The 20622-nt window shown below is 50.8% G+C and overlaps 8 protein-coding genes across 8 annotated transcripts; 5 read left to right on the plus strand and 3 right to left on the minus strand.

The window, feature by feature from the left end:
- Nucleotides 1-534: 534 nt before the first annotated feature.
- UV8b_00457 (uncharacterized protein) lies at nt 535-1012 on the minus strand (the record flags this gene model as incomplete). The annotated part of the gene is made up of 3 exons (XM_043137955.1): nt 535-648; nt 708-780; nt 831-1012. The coding sequence occupies 3 exons, from the start codon at nt 1010-1012 to the stop codon at nt 535-537; spliced, it is 369 nt and encodes a 122-aa protein (XP_042993889.1).
- Nucleotides 1013-1577: 565 nt separating this feature from the next.
- On the plus strand, nt 1578-3205 carry UV8b_00458 (uncharacterized protein; the record flags this gene model as incomplete). Its single annotated transcript, XM_043137956.1, has 5 exons — nt 1578-1654; nt 1715-2394; nt 2475-2794; nt 2874-2969; nt 3023-3205. The coding sequence occupies 5 exons, from the start codon at nt 1578-1580 to the stop codon at nt 3203-3205; spliced, it is 1356 nt and encodes a 451-aa protein (XP_042993890.1).
- Nucleotides 3206-3961: 756 nt separating this feature from the next.
- Nucleotides 3962-9236, plus strand: UV8b_00459 (uncharacterized protein; the record flags this gene model as incomplete). The annotated part of the gene is made up of 8 exons (XM_043137957.1): nt 3962-4379; nt 4449-6991; nt 7056-7345; nt 7397-7739; nt 7793-8181; nt 8330-8436; nt 8492-8874; nt 8934-9236. The coding sequence occupies 8 exons, from the start codon at nt 3962-3964 to the stop codon at nt 9234-9236; spliced, it is 4776 nt and encodes a 1591-aa protein (XP_042993891.1).
- Nucleotides 9237-10200: 964 nt separating this feature from the next.
- On the plus strand, nt 10201-11772 carry UV8b_00460 (uncharacterized protein; the record flags this gene model as incomplete). The annotated part of the gene is made up of 3 exons (XM_043137958.1): nt 10201-10269; nt 10370-10792; nt 10927-11772. The coding sequence occupies 3 exons, from the start codon at nt 10201-10203 to the stop codon at nt 11770-11772; spliced, it is 1338 nt and encodes a 445-aa protein (XP_042993892.1).
- Nucleotides 11773-12323: 551 nt separating this feature from the next.
- UV8b_00461 (uncharacterized protein) lies at nt 12324-13812 on the plus strand (the record flags this gene model as incomplete). The annotated part of the gene is made up of 5 exons (XM_043137959.1): nt 12324-12332; nt 12434-12538; nt 12628-12769; nt 12825-13310; nt 13397-13812. 5 exons carry the CDS (start codon nt 12324-12326, stop codon nt 13810-13812), a joined length of 1158 nt encoding a protein of 385 aa, XP_042993893.1.
- A 612-nt stretch (nt 13813-14424) lies between these two features.
- On the minus strand, nt 14425-15324 carry UV8b_00462 (uncharacterized protein; the record flags this gene model as incomplete). Its single annotated transcript, XM_043137960.1, has 2 exons — nt 14425-14999; nt 15060-15324. 2 exons carry the CDS (start codon nt 15322-15324, stop codon nt 14425-14427), a joined length of 840 nt encoding a protein of 279 aa, XP_042993894.1.
- Nucleotides 15325-16197: 873 nt separating this feature from the next.
- UV8b_00463 (uncharacterized protein) lies at nt 16198-17080 on the plus strand (the record flags this gene model as incomplete). Its single annotated transcript, XM_043137961.1, has 2 exons — nt 16198-16394; nt 16495-17080. 2 exons carry the CDS (start codon nt 16198-16200, stop codon nt 17078-17080), a joined length of 783 nt encoding a protein of 260 aa, XP_042993895.1.
- Nucleotides 17081-18541: 1461 nt separating this feature from the next.
- Nucleotides 18542-19554, minus strand: UV8b_00464 (uncharacterized protein; the record flags this gene model as incomplete). The annotated part of the gene is made up of 5 exons (XM_043137962.1): nt 18542-18661; nt 18771-18849; nt 18918-18966; nt 19026-19397; nt 19452-19554. The coding sequence occupies 5 exons, from the start codon at nt 19552-19554 to the stop codon at nt 18542-18544; spliced, it is 723 nt and encodes a 240-aa protein (XP_042993896.1).
- Nucleotides 19555-20622: the final 1068 nt, after the last annotated feature.

Genomic DNA, 20622 nt, shown 5'->3' on the forward strand with positions numbered 1-20622 from the left:
AGCCTGGCTATAGCCGCATCTGCCGGCTTCATGCAGGGGTTCCCGGGCTAGCTGGGGAGAATCCAGCGCCCCACCTTCCTGGATGGGTGATGTCAATCAACTGGTAATCTTGGATCGCGGTGCAGTCAGTGAGTGCAGCGCAGTCAGTCACTGGAGTGGTAGCGTCGCGTCACTCCAGAGCACATGACGTCCGTCTTGTTGATGTTGACTTCACTTTGAAGAACGATCTGGCATCAGATGAAGGCGTTGAAGTCCAATGTCTGCAATCAAGAAGGAGCTACTTTGTGCCATTATCCCTTGGATGCATCCGCCGATAGCGTTCCTCCCCAGCCAGGCGCTTTCAAACTTCCGACCTTGAAATGCCACCGCGACAAGCCCTCCGGTGCCCTGGAGTCAGAGTGGCCTATACCAAGACCTGGCAGGGACGTTCGACACACTGCCCACGTGGCTAACAGGGCTAGGCATGATGCCGTACATCGATCAATTATGAGAGCTGTTCAAAAAGCCAAAAGCATTGATCTTGTCAGGGGCATTTCAGAGAAAGATCCCCACGCCCTTGCCGTCGTGTCGCGAAATGCGAAATAATACAAACATGAGATACAAGGTTGCCGTGCTTAACACCATGTTTTGAGCCTCGCCCAAGGTTTCCTGTAGGCAGCCTTGTAGCCGCGACTTTACTGAGTAGTAACCACCTGATCTATATCAACCTTCATTGAATGCTGAGTGCCCCAAGCTTGAACAGTCTCCAGAGCCTTCTCCGGCGCAATGACCGCAAACCCTCTGCATCTGAGTGAGTAGCTGAGGAAGCAAAGCTAGGTCTGTTGACTCACTTTATGAGAGTATAATGATGAGTAATCTTCCCGCCTGCTGCGACAATAGATGACTTTGCCTCCGCCAAGATGGAATCGGGAACTGTGTCGTCGAAGTAGATAATAGCCGACTTCTTCTGATCAACAGCGATGGTGGGAGGCAGGGTCCCTAAGACAAGAGCGAGATATGGAAGTAGTCTCATTATCCTAAAGGTGAGATTAACGCCGGGAATTAAGGCAGTATGGTCGACGTGAAGCACAAATAGAGTCGTCTTTGAAGACTAAAAACTAACTCGACTCGACTTGGGATTTATTGAGCAGATGAACTTCGCATGAGCAAGGTGTAGCAAGGTGGGGGCAGGGAACAACCTTGTCGTCGACGTCGACGGAACGAGCGACGTAACTGTACGGCAGTCGCGTCAACATTAATCCGCTAACTCTGACAGGTCCTTGATCCACCCCACTTTTCGCAATGCGCCCTGCCTGATTGCTGATAGCCTTGGTATCAGTACAATTCTCCTTTCCAATCATTTTGGCTCCTAAGAGGAGCCACGTTTTATTGGATGCTCTGAAACATTTCTTATTTGCCAAGCTCGACCACACTCGTTCTGCGATCCCAAACTCCTTGTCAATCAACCCCTTGCCTCCATACGCTTTGGCAAGTGCATAGCCGACCCATTTCACACCTGCGCCATATAGACTTGTTGGCACAGATTACTATCACGTATTTGTCGTTGAAAGTCTTATGTCGGCCTGTGTGTCTGTACGATGATGCCCCGGCATCACGAAAGCGGCTTCTCCAACGGATATCCGCGAGGCAATACGTTTGATATCTCCCCACACAGGTAATAGCGGGTGCTCCCTTGTTAAAGGCAGACTGATCCCTAATAGCTCGCTCGAAACAGGTTTCAACCTCGATCCTCAATACCTGGAAACCGTCGACGAAGAAAACTACTGTTTAGACTTGGCCTTGCGGTCCTTCTTCTGATCGCTGTTGGCTTCTGGATCTCCTCATCCAATCCAGTTCCCTCAGTGGTTTCCCTGGGGCTCTTTTCTGCGACTGGAAACCTCGAACTCGAAACCGTGCGGTACTACGATTTGAGTAATGTCCAGGGCACTGCCCGTGGCTGGGAGCGTGAAGAGCGTATCCTGATATGCGTTCCCCTTCGTGACGCGGAGCCACACCTTGCCATGTTCTTCTCCCACCTGCGGAATTTCACGTACCCGCATAATCTGATCGACCTCGCCTTCCTAGTTTCTGACTCCAAGGACAGAACATTGGAGGTTCTGGCTGAGAATTTGGGACGGATACAAGCGGACCCTGATCCCAAGCAGCCCTATGGCGAGGTGTCGATCATTGAAAAAGACTTTGGGCAGAAAGTTAACCAAGATGTAGAAAGCCGGCATGGCTTTGCGGCGCAAGCCAGTCGACGGAAATTGATGGCCCAAGCTCGAAATTGGCTCCTCAGCGCAGCGTTACGGCCATATCATTCCTGGGTATACTGGCGAGACGTCGATGTGGAGACTGCACCGTTCACCATCCTTGAAGACCTTATGCGACACAATAAAGACGTCATTGTTCCGAGTGAGTATGAACCTATTCATGCCACGCATACTCTGCGCACCTTGCCAAATCTGGCCACTGAACTTCTTTCCCTCTGCTAGATGTTTGGCGACCACTTCCCGACTGGCTCGGCGGTGAGCAGCCCTATGATCTTAACTCTTGGCAAGAGTCGGAGACTGCCCTAGCGCTTGCCGATACACTGGACGAAGATGCCGTAATCGTGGAGGGCTACGCCGAATATGCTACATGGCGACCTCATTTAGCCTATCTTCGCGATCCATACGGCGACCCCGACATGGAGATGGAGATTGATGGAGTAGGAGGCGTCAGCATTCTCGCAAAAGCCAAAGTCTTCCGCTCTGGCGTTCACTTTCCTGCGTTCAGCTTTCAAAAGCACGCTGAAACAGAAGGATTTGGAAAAGTTCGTCATCCCCGCAGACAATTTTTCCCCTCTTTTTTCTTCCCCTCTCTCCAGACTGCTTATGCTAAAGTAATTGCAGATGGCGAAAAAAATGCAGTTTTCGGTGTTTGGTTTGCCAAACTATGTTCTTTGGCATCTGTACGAACCCAGTGTTGACGATATCCGCCATATGGAGGTATGTTTAGTTCAATGCAGTTGTTTAGTTATCAAGTCTGACGGTTTTGTCAGGAAATGGAACAAGAACGCATCGCACGTGAGAAGGAGGAACAGGAGAAAAAGGCCAAGGAACAGGAGAAGAAAAACAAAGAACAAAAGGTGAAGGAGGAGTTCGGTGACAAGAGTGGTCAGTGGGAAAAAGACAAGCAACAATTACTGGAGCAAGAGAAGCGACAACGGGAGTCCTCCACTTGACAGCTAGGCCCGCCACATCAAGCAGGGCCTTGAAATGTATAACAAAATGGGGACGCTGTGACTGTTGGTGTAGCACTATCTTGTTTAAGAAGGGGGGGAGGAAGATGTCGAGTCGTGTTTTCACGTCTAACCCTGCCAGGGTATGCATCCTATAGCAACCAGCTCTAATTAGCCGTCCGCCCATATCGCTCAGGCATTGCAAGACGTGACATTCTGATTCCTCAAGACTACATTCTGAAAAATACTTGGGCATAATAACATCGACTCAGAAAACCTCTTTGCATACCCAGTTGCAGGGCTGGGAAAAAAGCTGGGTCAATATTTCGTCAGCCAGGAATTGCCGAACAAGGTCAGTCGGTGCGCCGAGGCTGCGAATCCATCATGGGGGCAGGCCAATGGCGATGTGGGGCTCGTCGATGTTGGCAGGCCCTGTGATGGATGGTCCATGTTCCAAGCTGCAAGCAAGGACACGATTATACAGTAGCTACCAAATCACACAGGACCGACATAGGAGTGGCTGTCGCCGTCTTTTCAGTGTCACAAGGCTCGCATCCCGCAACTGGAAGCGTTGAGCCCTTGCTTTGGAGAATTGGCCGCATGCCTCGTTGCCACTTGATACTCGGAGCAATCAGGTACGTCTGCGCGAGAAAGATACCTCCTCTCCTGTGCCGGCGAGGTCCCAGCGTGCCGTGCTCGTGCTGACTTGACCAAGAACTGCATCGTACCATGAGCAACAATGCTCAGGCATTCACCGCCATGGAGTCGCAGCTTAGTCCCGAACCGACGATACGTCTGCGGCCGTCTTTGGATGCTCCCAGAATGCATTACCGCAGCCGGCCGGTTTCCGTCGCCGTTGACCCCATATCGTTGGTCATCTCCGAATGCATATCAATAACTTCCGCAATTCAAAAGTACGCGAGGTCTCCCCACTCTTCAGTGTCTGCCATACTCGGCGGAAACCCAAACGCTATACGACTCGGCCCGGCTGGAATAGCAACGAAGACACTGCACAAACCGTGGAGTGCGGACGCGGCGGCTGTTGACGGTCCGCAAGAGGCAGCAATGGCGGCGAGTAATCGATGGGGCCTACGCGGAGAGAAGGGGAAGAGTATGCAAGATAACCCGATGATTGCGGCTTTTGGCAAATTACGACACGAAATCGCTACTATCAAAGGTGCGTCGCCCAGTCATGCATTTTGATGCCGTGGACTGTCACTGACCAAACCCCCCCCCCTTCGCAAAGATATTCGCAACTTTGACGCGCCGACTTTGCTAGCTCCATTCCTCCTCGTGATTCAGGCCAAGGGAACAGCAGCAGCGATTACTATACTCGCTCTTGGAGCACTTAGGAAGTTCCTAGCCTATGGATTCGTTTGTGCCGAATCGCCTCGATTTGCCCTCGCGATGCAATCCCTCTCTGCGGCAGTGACACATTGCCAGTTCGACATCAGCGACTCTTCCCAGGGTGAAGTTGTGCTTCTTATGATATTGAATCTCATGGAAGACATGATGTCTGGTCCAGGTGGGGATATTTTGAGCGATGAAAGTGTTTGCGACATGATGGGTCGCGGATTGGCAATATGCTCCCAACCAAGATTCTCGGCTGTCTTGCGGAGGACTGCAGAAGCGGCGATGGTGCGGATGTGCCAAATCATCTTCGAGGATGTCAAACACTTGGAACTTGACTCGTACAAGGACAACGATGATTTGGACCATCGAGTTCAAGACGACATGGCAGCCTTGAAGAACAACGAGACTACGGCTTTGGAACATGGTCAAACATCTCCAAACGCCGAGCGGGGAAGAATTCAAGAAGAGAATGAAACGCCTTCGTCTAGTCTGGATATCGACATTCAAAGTAGCGCTCATTCCAGCCTAAACGCAAAGGACGCTGCCGCTGACCGAACCGACGAAACAGAGTCTGTGGATCTCAAGCCTTTCTCGCTTCCCTCTGTTCGGGAGCTCTTCAGGGTCCTTGTCAACTTTCTCGATCCGAATGATCATCAGCATACTGACACGATGAGGGTCATGGCGATGCGCATCTTACATGTTGCTCTGGAAGTTTCGGGGCCCTTCATCTCCCGTCACCCAGCCCTCGCAACCATTGCGGAGGATCGTTTGTGTTGCTATCTCTTCCAGCTGGTAAGGTCCGATAACATGGCTGTACTGCAAGAGTCTTTGATTGTCACTGGCACGCTGTTAGCAACCTGTCGTGGTGTGCTAAAGCTTCAACAAGAGCTCTATCTGTCTTACTTGGTTGCGTGCTTGCATCCCACAGTCCAGATCCCGCGCGAACCAGGGATTGATCCTTCGCTGTACGTCGGAATTCCAGAAACCCCCAAAGTGGTGAAACCTCCGCCATCGCAGTCTGGTAGCGGTCGTGCCACACCGGTATCAGTCAAGGACAGGCAGAAGCTTGGCTTGGAAGGCGGTGCCCGCAAACCAGACGCCAGACAAGCCATGGTTGAAACAATAGGTGTTTTATCGCGGATGCCCACCTTTGTGGTTGAACTTTTTGTGAACTACGATTGTGATGTGGATAGGTCGGATATCTGCGAAGACATGATCGGTCTATTATCTCGGAACGCTCTGCCCGACTCAGCAACCTGGAGCACAACTAGTGTACCGCCGCTCTGCCTCGATGCTTTGCTTCGTTACGTGCAATTCCTAGCCGAGAGGATAGACGACGCACCAGTCTTTGAAAACTACCCAGACCCAGGCCATCTGCGGGAGCAACGGCGAAAGAAAAAGATCATTGTCAAAGGGACCAGCAAATTCAACGAAAAACCCAAACTCGGGCTTGGGTATCTGGAGGCTCAGGGTATCATATCTGATGCGAACGACCCAATCGAGGTGGCAAAGTTCCTCAAGGGAACTTCGAGAGCTTCCAAGACTGTGTTGGGAGACTTTCTCTCTAAAAGAGGAAATGAAGCCATTTTGAAAGCCTTCTTGGATCTCTTCGACTTTTCAGGAAAGCGTGTCGATGAGGCCCTGAGAACACTTCTTGAGACCTTTAGGTTACCTGGTGAAGCACCCCTCATCGCTTCTATCGTCGAATGCTTTTCCGAAAAGTATTGCGCAGACGACACACCAGATGATGTCGCCAACAAAGACGGAGTTTTCATACTAACTTATGCAATCATCATTTTGAATACCGATCAACATAACCCTAACCTCAAGTCCTCGAAAAGGATGTCCTTTGAAGATTTTTGCAGAAATCTTCGCGGTCAAAACGACGGCAAGGACTTCTCAATCGACTTTCTCCGTGCGATTTTCGACTCAATCAAGTCCAATGAAATTATATTGCCCGACGAACATAACAATAAACACGCTTTCGATTACGCATGGAGGGAACTTCTTCTGAAGACGGAGGCAGCGGGAGACCTCATCCTTTGCAATACCAACATCTACGACGCAGACATGTTCGCTGCCACGTGGAAACCTGTGGTTTCCACGCTATCGTATGTTTTCATGTCTGCTTCGGATGACGCAGTCTTTGCCAGGGTTGTGACGGGCTTCGACGAATGTGCTCGAGTTGCGGTCAAATATGAAAACTCCGAGGCCCTGGACCAGATTGTGTACTGTCTCAGTTACATGAGCACTCTGGCCTCGACCAATCTCTTCAGTACGTCTTTGAACACTGAAGTCCAGGTTGGGGACGGTAGCGTAATGGTTAGCGAGCTCGCCGTAAAGTTGGGAAGAGACTTCCGCGCGCAACTGGCCACCCTTGTCCTGTTTCGCGTAATCACGGGAAATGAAGCCCTTCTACGCCGGGGATGGAAACAGGCAAGTTGACTGGAATAGAGCAACCTTGTGTGCAAGCGTGTGCGTTCTGACTGACATTGAACAGGTGGTACGATTATGGATGAATTTGTTTGTCAATTGTCTCATACCATCATTCGCAGCCGCAAATGATTTTTCCTTGACTATACCGGGCATTCCGCTGCAAACGCCTTCCCAGATTATAGATCGAGCGGCTCGGACGAGTGAAACTGGCTTCTTCAGTGCATTTACCTCGTACATTTCGAGCTATGCCGCCGACGACCCCCCTGAACCGTCGGAAGAAGAGTTGGAGAGCACGTTGTGTACCGTCGATTGCATCAAGTCGTGCAATATGGACCAGGTGTTTCGAAATATCTTGTGAGTCGTGAGAAGTGCTGCTTCTGATGATCCAAATCCTGACCTGCACAGGAACCTTCCCCTGGATGCGTCTGCAGAGCTCGTAAAGACGCTCCTGGATCAAATTCCAGACGATGATCAGACATCCCTGATTACTGTCAACCAAGCTCCTCTACCAGCGCCTTCAGCAACCGCCGAACCGCAAGCACCTCGGCAACCCGCGTACGATCCTTCCGTGGCGTACATTCTGGAGTTTTGTTCTAGTATCTCAATGCGAGATGAAGAATCTGTCCAATGCATGGGAAAAGCCGTTTTCGACGCTGCCTTTGCCTTCCTTCGGGACCCTCTGAAGTGGCATCCTCTCACCGTATCGCGGGCCACGTTCCATAGCCTTTCGATACTGAAGCGCAGTTATGTTAGTCGCCGTATAAATACCATCCGACCCCAGCGTACTGATTCTCATCACAGGACCATGACTTCATCAAAGTCCATTCGTTACTTCACACGATTGCCAACTTACCATCACAGGTCCTTAGGAAAACGTCGAACGTTGTGTTGACCGGACTAGCCACGTGCACCAATGCACCCGGTGCGTTGAGAAGCGAAATGATGAAATCTCCGGATTTCTGGGCGCTTCTTCGCGCACTTGCAGGAGATGTGGACTCGGCGGCGTCAGTTTTTGGCATCTTGGAAAGTGGTGCCGTCGGTAATCCACCGGCCATTAACGCGGACAACTACGAAGCGGCAATCACTCTCTTGAATTTCTTCGCGTCCGCTCCCACTATTATCGAACCTGGCAGTCCTAGAGTGGACGCCAGTCACCGCGGCGCTGGGCGACAGACGACATCAAACCAACGGTAAGGCTTTTTTCTTGTTTCTCTTTTGCATCTCATTCAGTGTGTTTTTCCTGATTTCCTTCTTTTCTTTTCCTTTTCGAAATAATAAAATGAAAAGAAAATAAGGCCAAGGGATGTTGTTCGTGAGCTTTGCTAACATTCACTAAAGTGGTGATCAAGTCATTGCAAGAGGATGCAAAGCGATCAAGACATTACAGAGCATGACGGCCCGTGTGCCACAACTCATGCAGCAATCACGTCTCGGTAGTAGCGAAGGTGAGTCACTCGAGACTTATTTTCTCTTGGGCAGCGTTGCTCACAGTTTCTTTAGCCTGGTCAGCGTATTGGCTACCTATCTTCCAGGTGTTGACAGCACAATGCACCAACCCATGCAGAGATATCCGGCAGCTTGCGTTCTCTGCCATGCAACGATCGCTACTCTCCCCAGAACTGACCCATACAGAAGCCAAGGAATGGACGGCCATCTTCAGCAGGGTGCTTTTCCCCCTCATACACAGACTGCTAAAGCCAGAAGTCTTCTCAGCGGACCGTGATGGGATGGGAGAAATGAGAGTGCAGGTCGCCTCGCTTCTCTGCAAGGTATTCCTGCAGTACTTGGTTCTTCTTTCCGAATGGGATGGCATGCTTGATTTGTGGCTTGATATCATTGACATCATGGACCGACTCATGAATAGCGGCCAAGGCGACAGCTTGGTAAGTCGGTTTCCGACGTTGGTCACTGAACCTTGTCTTGTTTGCTGACACGCGCAAAGGAGGAGGCCGTGAGAGAAAATCTCAAGAACGTGGTGCTCTTCATGTCTAGCAGTGGCTTCCTTGTTCCTTCAGCGCAGAACCCGTCGAAGCAGTCACTATGGGATGAGACGTGGAGACGAGTTGACCGGTTCTTGCCGGAACTGCGCAGCGACCTCGCCTCGGAAGGGCTGGATCAACCTTTGCCCACGGAGACGCCAGCTGAAAACACGGAGGAAGGACAAGGACCTCATGATCCGGCCCAGGCGGCTGAGGCAGTGGTCGGGGAGAAGAAAACGGAGGCACCTGTGCTCGCTGAGAATTGATTTACTTTGATTTTGAGCAGCGGGAGGGACAAAAGAGTGTTCTCGGAGAAATGAATTTGTTCAATATAGACCAATGGCATGGTAGTGAAAGGGGTATCCCGTGCATCTGGAGGCAAACATGGAAAGGCCAGGAAGATAACATCTACCATCAAGGAGAGGAATCGCTGAAAAGGCCGGTTTGGCAGGCAGGGCTATATGGCCAGAGGAAAAGAAGACGTTGGTGAAGAGACGGCGAAATAGTCGAATGGGATAGATCCGAAGCCTTGGAGGTAAGACAAGTTCCTCGAATAAACCGCGCCCTCCCCCAGCGCCCCCTTGCCCCCCGGGCTGGGAACCCGTGCCTGGAACCTGTGCCTCTGGTTACTGCCCATGTGCATGAACCTTGCTGTCAGCCAGAGCATTTAGCATTTAGGTATACATGAGATGAGGGAAAGCAGGGAAAGCAGGGAAAACAAACCAGAGAGGGCGCAGTGTGGTGCCTGGGGAATTGCAGTGGGCCATGAGCATAATAAGTTCTTTCAATGTCATGTGTCTGTCATACAGCAGCAAATGACATCATTGACGTCTTGTCGGAACAGCAATTGAGCCGCTGCACCAACACGCATCACCCCCCTTGGGCTTTGGCCAAGTCTCTTCTGCATCGGCTCCATTCGTCTTTGCAGCTTGCACCAGACGGTAAACGATGACGCTGATGGCCATGATCAGGGGGGGCTGCGGCGCCCTACCGTCAAACCTGCTGCTAGCCGTAGCAGCTGGCTCAGCTGCTGCTCCAGCCGACGACAAGTTGGAGACGACAACGTGGGCAGCGGCATCGCAAGAAGGCACAGGCTTGAGATGGTACCCTCCGTCCAGGACGCAGGTTAATAACCTCACATCGGCCTTGAGAGCCAAGGGCGTCCATGGCTTCGTTTATAATTCATCCGCCGCCGAACAAGACGAGTCGGGGCATTACAACTGGTGCAACATGCCGCATGTTCGGCCTCGCGAGTACATCAGGGCACACCCAGACTTTGACCTGCAATATGTCGAAGTGGTATGTTTTTCTTCTTCTTCTTCTTCTTCTTCTTCTTCTTCTTCTTCTTTTCATCTCCTCCTTCTTAGCCCAGAGCCTCATACTGCTACTTGCATTGCAGATTCACCGTCACCACAAGCGAACACCTTATGCATCAAACGCCTTTCCAGTCGAGAGCCATCACTGGGACTGTGACGACGTGCACTTGCATCTCTACGGGCAGCCGTTGCAAGGAAACGCCGCGGCAGCACCAGTATTCCAACAAGGATATACTTCTACGACCAATCCTTTTGTCCCCTCTGGCTGGATTGGAAGCTGCAAGTTCCCTCAGATCACTGCTGGCGGGCTAGACGACTCTTGGCAACACGGCGCAGATCTCTATGCCGTCTATCACCATCTTTTGGGGTTTCTTCCAGCCCGAAACGCAGATTACAAGTCTGCTGTGACATACCGCGTCACCAATAATGAGATAACCAGCCAGGTGGCTGCCATGGTCATCAACGGGATGTGGTCGACAACTGATCCATTCCCCCTTCTTGTTCAGGTTAGCTTGCCGTCGCGTTTTTTGTTCTGCTTGCAGCCACACAGACACTTCCCCTCTCCCTACTTGCAGTTAGAGCTATGTAGTATGCTATTTTCCCCGCGGCTAACCATGGGCCGCGGGGGTTATTCGTACAGGCTCCGAGAGTGGATAGCTTGGAGCCGCAATACGCGTGCGAAGCAGCAGATTCATTGTTCGCGGCCATCAAATCGAGGAGCAACCCCGAGTGGGAACAGCATTTGGACTTGTCGGGTGGGCTGTTCCGCAAGCTTGATGATATCTCCAGCGTACCGTCAAACGATGAAGGGTTCCACGCCTCTTTCGACCGTTATTACGATAATCTCTCGGCAAGACAATGCCATGCCATATCCCTGCCATGCAAACTACCCCATGGTGGAAACAACACCATTTGCGTCTCACAGGAAGCCGCTAATGCCGTGTATCGAATGGGACATTGGGAGTACAGCCAGATATACCGTGACCATCCATCCTCACTTCCTGCGAGTGTCGCAGCCTTTGGTGTTTGGATCAGCGAGCTGACCAGTCATCTGCGAGACGTCATGAGCGGCAAATCCAGGACCATTTACTTTCACAACGTTGCCCACGACGGATCAGTTTCTCGTTTGCTCTCCATATTGCAAATTGACGAAATGACTTGGCCTGGGCTGGGAGCCGAGGTCGTGTTTGAACTTTACCAGCAGAAAGCGCCAATGCCAAACTCGGGGTCAGCGGATTCAAGAGACGCGCCGCCAGACTCAAATCTTGGCTGTCACGGCGCGACAGCCCCGGACGGCCCGCTGAAATCCCGAGCCTCCAGTCCTACAGGGTATTATATCCGCGTGCTTTATGGTGGCAAGGTCTTCAAGTCCTCGCAGCCAATTTTGGGCCGCCTTGATATGCTTCCCGTGGAAGTGTTATTGGACTATTTGGATGGACTAGTGGGGAAGGAAGCGAGCTTAATCAAGACCAAATGTCGGCGCTGATTATGATCAGATCACTGTAAGAAAGTGAGCAAAACAGCCAAAAACCAGTCAGCCGATTTGAGGCGAAAGACGGCGCGGATGGCAACAGTTGGAATGGAAGCCCGGGGTATCTAGACGGCACAGAAAAGAGGCGTTTCGATATCATGACTGCCGTCTCAAGTACGCAGTGCAATGCTGATGATGCTGATGATGAATTTTTTCTTTAAAAAAAAAATAAACGGCTCAATTCAGTTCAAAAACACATCTCTTCAAAACTATAATTCTAGGGATTTGAAGCAAGTTGCGGGAATAAAGGTGGGGCTGACCGCCCTCTTGTGAATGAAGTCTTGCCTCTTGCCTCTTGCCTGATTCCAACAAGTATTTGTCGCCCGCCGATCAAATGATCAAACCTCGTAACTCGTTTTTCTTCCAAAGCCGCTAGTGACAGACAGCTCAGCTCCCAAGCACCGAGCACTTCACATCTCAAGTGCCTGCCAGAATAGCTCTTATCATTGCCAACGCCACAAGAGTTGCAGGCCGCCGTGCCCAGCAAGTCGTGTGCTCACAAGAAAATGGTCAGCGTAAGCAATCATCTGTCTTCACACTCACCACCTCGATATGGATGCTGGAACCCCTTCTGAATCGTCATGAGCATCGTGATCAACAACGGAACGGAACTTAGCACAATGTACCTCGTGCCACGCAGGCTCGCACACCGGAGCAGCGCCAGCAAGAACTTGAAAAGATTCGCAAGTATCAAGAGCTGGAACAAAAGATGCGCCAAAAGGTAGCTTTACAACACGGGACAGTCACGGGACAGTCACGGGACAGTTCTGTTCTGCAAGCAATCCTGACAGTGCCTGTTGACCTGCACAGATGACCACGTCCAAGTACGACGACGAAACCTTCCGGCTAAGCTCAAAACTGCTCCGGCTCAACCCGGAATACTATACCATTTGGAATGTGCGAAGAATCTGCTTCGACTCTTCTGTGTTGCCCCAGGAGCCCTGCGGCGATGGTAGTCTCTATCCAAGGATTTCCCGTCAGACGCCCTGAAGCTGACAGTTTGGTAGGCAGCAACAAAGGTGAGCAGGAAAATGGCGAGTTGGAAACCGCAGCGCACGGCAAAAGTGCAAGGGTTGATGAGGACTTGTTTCGTTCCGAACTCGCCTTCACCATCCCCCTGCTCATGGAATTTCCCAAGTGCTACTGGATCTGGAAGTACCGCCTTTGGATCCTGCAGCGAGCCATTGAGAGGCTGCCGGTGACCGCAGCCCGGGCTATATGGGAGGACGAGCTGGGCTTGGTAGGCAAGATGCTTCACAAGGATCGCAGAAACTTCCATGCCTGGGGATATCGGCGCCATGTTGTTTCGGAGCTAGAGAGCACCAGCCTCGAGGGCAAGAGCATGGTGGAGGCGGAATTTCTCTACACCACCAGAATGATCCACATGGATCTTTCAAACTTTTCGGCCTGGCACAATCGTAGCCAGCTGATACCCCGTCTCCTTGACGAGAGAAACGCCGATACAGCTTCCAGGAGAGCGTTTCTGGACGAGGGCAAGTTCCCACCGCCTCCCCGTTTGATTTGCGTCGAAAATTATGTCATAAGCCCCCTACCGATGTCTAACCCATTCTTTTTGCAGAACTTGCAATGGTACATGATGCGCTCAACGTAGGCCCAGAAGACCAATCCCTGTGGTATTACCACCAGTCTCTTGTGCATTCCATCTCCGGAGCTACCCGTCATGGCCCAATCGTACGGGTCTTGTCGGTGGAAGAACGCCGGCAATACCTGCAGCGGGAGGTGGACTTCATGCAAGACCTCGTTGAGGACTATTCGGATGTGAAATGGATCTACCAAGCCCTGGTGCAATGCACGCTGGCTGTTGACCCGTTGCGGAACCATGAGCCGAAGGAGGCGGATAGGCAGCTTCTAGGCCAATGGTTGCAGCGGTTGAGGGAACTAGACACGCAGCGCAGGGGCCGATGGGATGAACTGCAACAGCATATCGGTATCGCCTCCCCATCGGTAGACTTTGGGAGATATCTTGCCGACTGACTGGTGAAGTGTTGACGACATTGGCGTGCAGCTGTCATTCAGTTCAGGTTGACGGTTCTATTTGGTTCTATTTCACGAGTCTCTGTCTCTGAATACAAAAAGTATGAAAGCTGCTTTTGTTTTCCATGCAGGTTTGAGGTTGTTCTTTGATGAATGGAAACTCGAATAAGCAAATACGGAAAACCTGATCTAAGCCTGACCAGTACAGATCACCAAATTTGAAAGCTTTGAAAGGTGCTGTGGCATGAATAAACGTCTAGACGTCTCCACTGAGTTGGATTGAAGACGGCGGATTTCTCAGGCTAGCTACCGCTACAGGGATATGATGGCAGGGGCAGAACTTTTATCTTCTTTCCCGGTCTTTCTTTCTTTCTTTCTAAAAAAAAAAAAAAAAGATAATGATGATAATACTAGTTTTAATTCACTCGACATAGGAGGCTTATATTCTGGGACTTTTTTTTTTTTTTTTTTTTTTTTTTTTTTTTTTTAGAAATACATGTGGTTTTTTTTTTCTATTTTGTTACCAATCTCTTGAATGAGCGACCGAGCGAGCGAGAGAGCACATGTCGGCTGCATACCCGCATTCCCTAGCTACGAAAGATGGTACGGCAATCACTCGTCTATTGCCATCGCAGACTCTGTAAAGGGTTCGAATTGCTGATTTTCCGCCAGTGTTAGATCCAGCTCAGGCCCCTCAAACACGGGAGGCGACAGTTGTAGGTTGTGGAGCGCCTTGTCCGGTGTTCTGCTCACGAGTCTGCCTCGACGAAGGTTTTCGGCAAAGAGAAAATAACCTTCTGCGGCTTCAACAAGGTAAGACTGGAGGCCCCTACTTTCCAGGCGGATGCCGACATTAGAAAGCTTGAAATGCTTCTCAATGAAGCGGGCCCACCCTCGAGCGGCGGCTTGAACATGCTCATCGGTACCTAGTTGTCTCCAGCCAATGCCGAGAAGAATCGTAAAAGCGTCAATTACCAACGAGTTGCCGCATGCCGTGCTGACAAGGTTGCCTTGCGAGTCTTTGCTTGCGCCGTCGTAGCAAGTGCCATGCAGAGACGCTTGCAGAGGTGCCTGGTCCGGACTGTGATCCAATCGCTGAGCTTTTCGGCTTCGACTTTCCATCTGGCTGGCGTTTTTCTCCTGAAACAGTCTTCGTCCTTGGTCGGTACTCTCTTCCACATAGGCACCTAACGGATAGCTGGAGGCATCGCTCACGAAGCCATTAGTAGGTTTGACCGACACCATACCATTGCCACCAGTCCCGTTATTCTGCCAAGAGTCGACATGCGGACGGCGTGAGTCGGGCTCCAGATTTGTTGATGCCTCATCGCGAGACCGTTTCCTTCCCCTAGACGTGGCTTGAATTTGAGGGCAACTAGCTGGTGTCGCGTTGAAATGCATGCCGGATGAATAGTGGCGCCCGAAAGTCCCAGCAGATAGCTGCGTTTGGTAAAGAGGCCGTGCTGGAATAACAACAACTGGAGACGAGATTTGGCGTGAATACATGGCCATGACGGCGTCTCTCTAAGCTAGACTGAACTGTTGATAAAAGATTAGTAGTTAACGATTGTCACAAACCGCACTGTCAGCTTCAGCTTCAGCTGATATAGATCGAAATCGAGCAAGTATGATGATGCGTCAAAAAAAAAAAAAGACTACACGATATCAGGCGATTGTCGAAAACGTCTGGCTGGGCTTTCGAGATTGTTAGGCCAGGACAAGGATGGGTTTAATTGAGATTATTCAGCGAGAGGCGCAGGAATTTCAAAAAAAAAAAAAAAAAAAAAAAAAAAAAAAAAAAAAAAAAGGCAAAAGAAAAGGAGTGGGATGAATCAAAAATTGGCGTTTTCGGCAATTGAGTAGTTGAATTGTCGTGGTAAGACGCGGCAGCTTGTCTCGTGGACTATGTACAACGTCCTGGTGTTGATCGGAGTGGATTGAGGGCGATGCAAGAGCAAAGGGTGCCAGTTGCTACGGGTTGCTACGGCAGTTGGAGTTATCCTACAAGGCACATTGCTGAGGAGCCAGTCTGACTAATCCGAAGGCACGGTAAATCCCATGAAAGTCTGAAGAGGACCAGGTACCTAGGTACCTGCGTATCTCTTACTGTGGGACTTTTGACCTTTTCTCTTGATTGGTCGATGCCTAGCAGGGCCCACAAAATCACCTCTGCCCCTACGGAGTTCCCCGTACTGTGACGTGACATCCAACTGGCCAATCCATCATCTCACATCTGAATCTGAACCTACTGTATATTCCCGTCAGCCCTCTGCTGCAAACACACCAGTCGACCCGATAAACCAAACCGCCGACATTCGCATAGCCACCAGACACTGGCGCATCCGCCCCAGCCACCCATCCCTGAAGCTAGACTCCTTCCCTGCCATGTCGAATCCCAGCCAGCTCTTCCTGCTATCAGACCACATCAAGCTATCCCTCCTGGAGCGCCAGCGCGCAACAGCCCTCGACCTCGACAACGGCACGCAAGACGGACACATCTCCCAGTCCCTGGACCAGTTCCGCACCGGACTGGCCTCTCTTGAGAAAGAGAAAGCCCGCCATGAGCAGCAAGGCAACACCGAGTACGTGCGACCCCTCCAGGGGCTTCCCCCCGCGCGCATGGACTGGGGTTCCGTCTGACCTTGACTTGTGTTTTTTTTTCTTTTTTTTGCTCTCTCCCAGGTCGGCAGCAGCTTTGGCAGATTTCCTTTCGAGCCTGCAGCAGCAGTACGACGATCTGGCCGCCGAGTTCAACGGCTTCTCCAGCGCGTCCACAAGACAGACCCTCACCGAGCCGAATTCGAGCGAGCTAGGGCACGACTTCTCCCACGCAGCCTCCAGGAGGCCCAAAACTGTCCGCTTCAGCGATACGCCGCTTCCGCTGCCTCAGGAAGAGCTGTTCGGGGCGTATCGCGATGATCCGTCCGTAGATTCCGCCGCACGTGACGACCCGACCGCAGACATGACGAACCAGCAACTTCACCAGTACCATAGTCAGATTCTGGAAGAGCAGGACGAGCAGCTCGATCGACTGGGGCGGTCCATTGGACGCCAAAGGGAAATCAGCATGCAGATTGGCGATGAACTCGATAGCCACGTCGCCATGCTGGATGAGATGGATGAGATTGTGGACCGCCATCAAAGCCGTCTGGAACGTGCCAAAGGCGTGCTGGTAAAAGTATCAAAGGGTGCTGCAGAGAACAAGCAGATGACTCTCATTGTTATTCTTATTATGATTTTGGTCCTCTTGATTGCCATCTTAAAGTAATTCTGGGGTTCAGACCCATCTTCTTCTTCTTCATTTTCTTCTTCTTTCTTTTTTTCTTTTTCTTTTTCATCTGTTTCGGTTCTCTTTTTCGGGGCACAATGGCTATATATATCGGCATGAGAAGGCGCTCGGTCTCGCATCCCATTCATCATTGCTCTCTTCGTTACTTCATCACTTCTGTTACCTCCTACCTTCTGTCTTGGGGCCTCGAACATGGTTCATCACTGAAGCCAGCTTTCCTAAATCCTCCAAATTCTTTGATAAGCGTCGTTTTTATACCACTCATTACAAGACATGATAGTATCAATCGACTTTGGCTTGGCGCATCGATAACCCTTCTTCAACTCTCGTGCCGTGCTGAAAATCTTAGCAATCAGTTTTACGGCCAGTGGATGAAATGAGTAGCTCATCTGATCACGTCTCCCTCCTTCATGATTCCTTGCAAATCTTCGAGAATGTCGCTGCCCCGAAACATACTAGGCTTGGTGACTGCCTTGCTTCCTTTTGACGACCAGACTTCAAAAAATTTGACTTTTTCGTCACTAGATGCCACTACTATACATTCATTCACAACCGTCGAACGTCTGTCGCTATTCCTTTGTTTCTTAAAGACGCGAGAATAAGGGACGGCATGAAGAGCGCGAAGCTCTGTTTCCCAAGGAATGACTGCAATCCGAGAACAATCAGGCCAACTGAACACGGCGATGCGATATGGATGCTCCGGATGAGCATACCCGAATGTGGCGGCTATTTCTCGTTTGGAGCTCGACCAAATCAGAGATGTTACCTGGGCTGCGACGGAGATGGTCGCCAGCGACGAGCCAGATGATGTGTGGAAAAAGTGAATCTGCTTGTCATTTGAGCCGCCACCGGTAGCCACAAGCCCTTTAAGCCATGGGCAAAACGCAATGGCCTTCACCGCGGCTTGATGTACCTACATCTGAAGCTCACAGCCGGTAGAAAGATTTCGGATGTTCCTTGGCGGGATAACCACCGACAGGAGCTGTGATGATGCGCGTATGCCAACTATATTTTCATCATTTTGTCTGTCATGCTGGGCCGGGAGGTGGCTCCGGACTCTAGGTGCTTGGTCAGGGAGATCTGTGTCTCCCAAATTGACGCCTTGGAACGCGTCCTGGCTCTCGGAATGCAAACCAACATCATGCGGAGCAAGTACCTCGCATACTTGGAAAAGAGCACATAGGTTATCATTCGCTCCCGAAGCAAACAACTCTCCGTCAGCAGACCATGCCAGACCACATATCTGTTGTCTGTGAACTGAGATTCTGGCGACCAAGGTTATCGAGCCTGGCCAGTGGTGTGCCAGGTCTCTCGACCATTCAACAACATAGTAATACAAAGTTCCACTCTCATCTCCAACAACTAGGTCCTCTGTGGGGACTAGTTCATCTGAGCTGAACGGGTTGCAAGATTGTCGCAAAACGGGGCAGGATCGCCAGCTTAGGCAAGAGACCGCATGGGGTTGCTGTATTTCGAAGCGTGGCGCCGCCTCCGCGAGCGACATGACAACGACTGAGCAATCTGATCGTCCAGCTGCAAAAACTCCCTTGTCGCCCTTTTCTGAAGAAAATGAGAGCGTCGTCAGCCAAACACCGTCGGACTGATGACCGTTTACAGAGCGAACACCTTCTTTGTCTGACCAAGTGTACACAACGTTGCCCAAACCCACCGCAAGAGTTTGGAAACTTTGGGAATAAGCAAGAGTAGAACAGTAGAAGTCATTTCGAAGATTTGGAGCATCCAGAACCCTTTCGCGCTCAATTAGAGACGTAAGTTGGGAAATCGTTCGTAAAACCAAACAAAATCGACAACTTACCTGAAAGGAGCTACTGGCAGTGAGCGCGAGCTGGAGGGGTGATTTCTGGCTTTTCAAAAATTTATGTCAAACTCATCACACCATTGAAATTACTCTCGTTCAACATACTGAAGACTTGGGGATACGAGTCTGCTCTCTCGTGACTCCAGGACTCATTGGCGCCAACATACGTGGTGTCCAAGTGAAACGTTGATAGTGAAAAGGTGGGTTGCAAAGGAGACGCCGAGCTGAAGTCTAGAATTCTCCGGAAGAAATTCAAATCGAGCGCAAGACCGACAGCAACGTGAAACAATTTTTCGAACCTTGCCTGTCTTGGTTGTTCGTAAACGGAACGAGCAGCATAGGTCATTCTGCTCCTCTCTCGATGGATGACCAGAGCGTAATAATTTCCGCCCGGATGCAACAGGCTTTGCGATGTAAGACGCGATACCGCAGCAGGTGGAGATTGCGTCGTAAATGCTGTCTGGGCCAAAAGGTCGACTTAAATGACACAGTTAGTTCCAGTCCAAGTATAACTTCTAACGATGTTCACACTCACGAAACCCTCGACGGGGCGGTAGAAATGGTGCAATTTGTGGTACATGACCAGACTGAGATAGTAATAATGACCGTCCGAGGCGCAGATTGCCCAAGCCATGTCTGATACGAAGACTCATCAGCTGATCGGGTGTAGCAAGCCTGCTTGACTCCAAGCCAGTTCGATATCGCTCTGAAGAAGGTGCAGAATAGTCCCTAATGGGCACGTAACGATCGATTCCCGGATATCTTCTCTCCCGTCGCCCGTCACCTCCGGGGCTCCCATTTCTTCTGGTGGTGGATTCTGTCGGGTGATGATGCAAAGACGCTCCTAACCGGATAGAGGGATGGCAAATTATGCGGCCAGGAGGGTTACAGTCGAATGGATCAAAAAATTGAGAGGTAGCTGTGAGCCTTTGTATGAGCTCTTGTCTTATTTGTCTTATTTGGATTTTATGCGCTATGATGTGATGGGGGGGGGGGGGGGTCTTACTTCTGCGGCGAGGAGATTGCATCGAACCAGCTGACGGTCTGTCTTGATCAAATGCAGAACGTGAATTTGCTGACCTCGGAATGCCGGTTGTGGATTCCAGGTTCTCAATCTGAAACCACGCAACATTCACAGAAGAGGTTCTGGTAGGCTGCAGGCTGCTGGTCTCGTCACGGACGACCAAAAGGTGACGAGAAGTTGCCATTTCCCTGAATCTGGCACGACGGCTAGGGTACGACGGCTATTTCTAAGAATAAAGCAAGGAATGGGTTCAATTTGTATTCTTCTAATTAGTGACAATGAGCTCCGGCTGGGAGCAACCAGCTGTTCATTAATAGTATAATAAAGGATAAGGCGACTGGCGATCGTTGTTGATAGCTAGGGAATCGCTTGTTACCGAGATCAAGACTGGCCGAAGTAGTGAGAACCTTACGAGCAAGTGGACAGGAGCGAATATTATAAACAAGGGACAGCGCAGCCGAGATGGGCATTTCCGAAAGAGAACAAGAGGAATTGTTTCTGCATTTTTTTTCTACGTCAGGCAACAGAGAAACATGCTAAGGGCTCAGGAGCTATGCAGCAAGACACATAAGTAGGATTTTTCACGAGGAGACAGTGAGTTATCCGACTTTCTGTAAGAACACATGGCCGTTACCGGCAGAGGTGGAGGGAAATGCTGCCCATGACTCCTGGCTTGGT

This window comes from Ustilaginoidea virens, chromosome 1, assembly GCF_000687475.1.
Source record: "Ustilaginoidea virens chromosome 1, complete sequence".
Lineage (NCBI taxonomy): Eukaryota > Fungi > Ascomycota > Sordariomycetes > Hypocreales > Clavicipitaceae > Ustilaginoidea > Ustilaginoidea virens.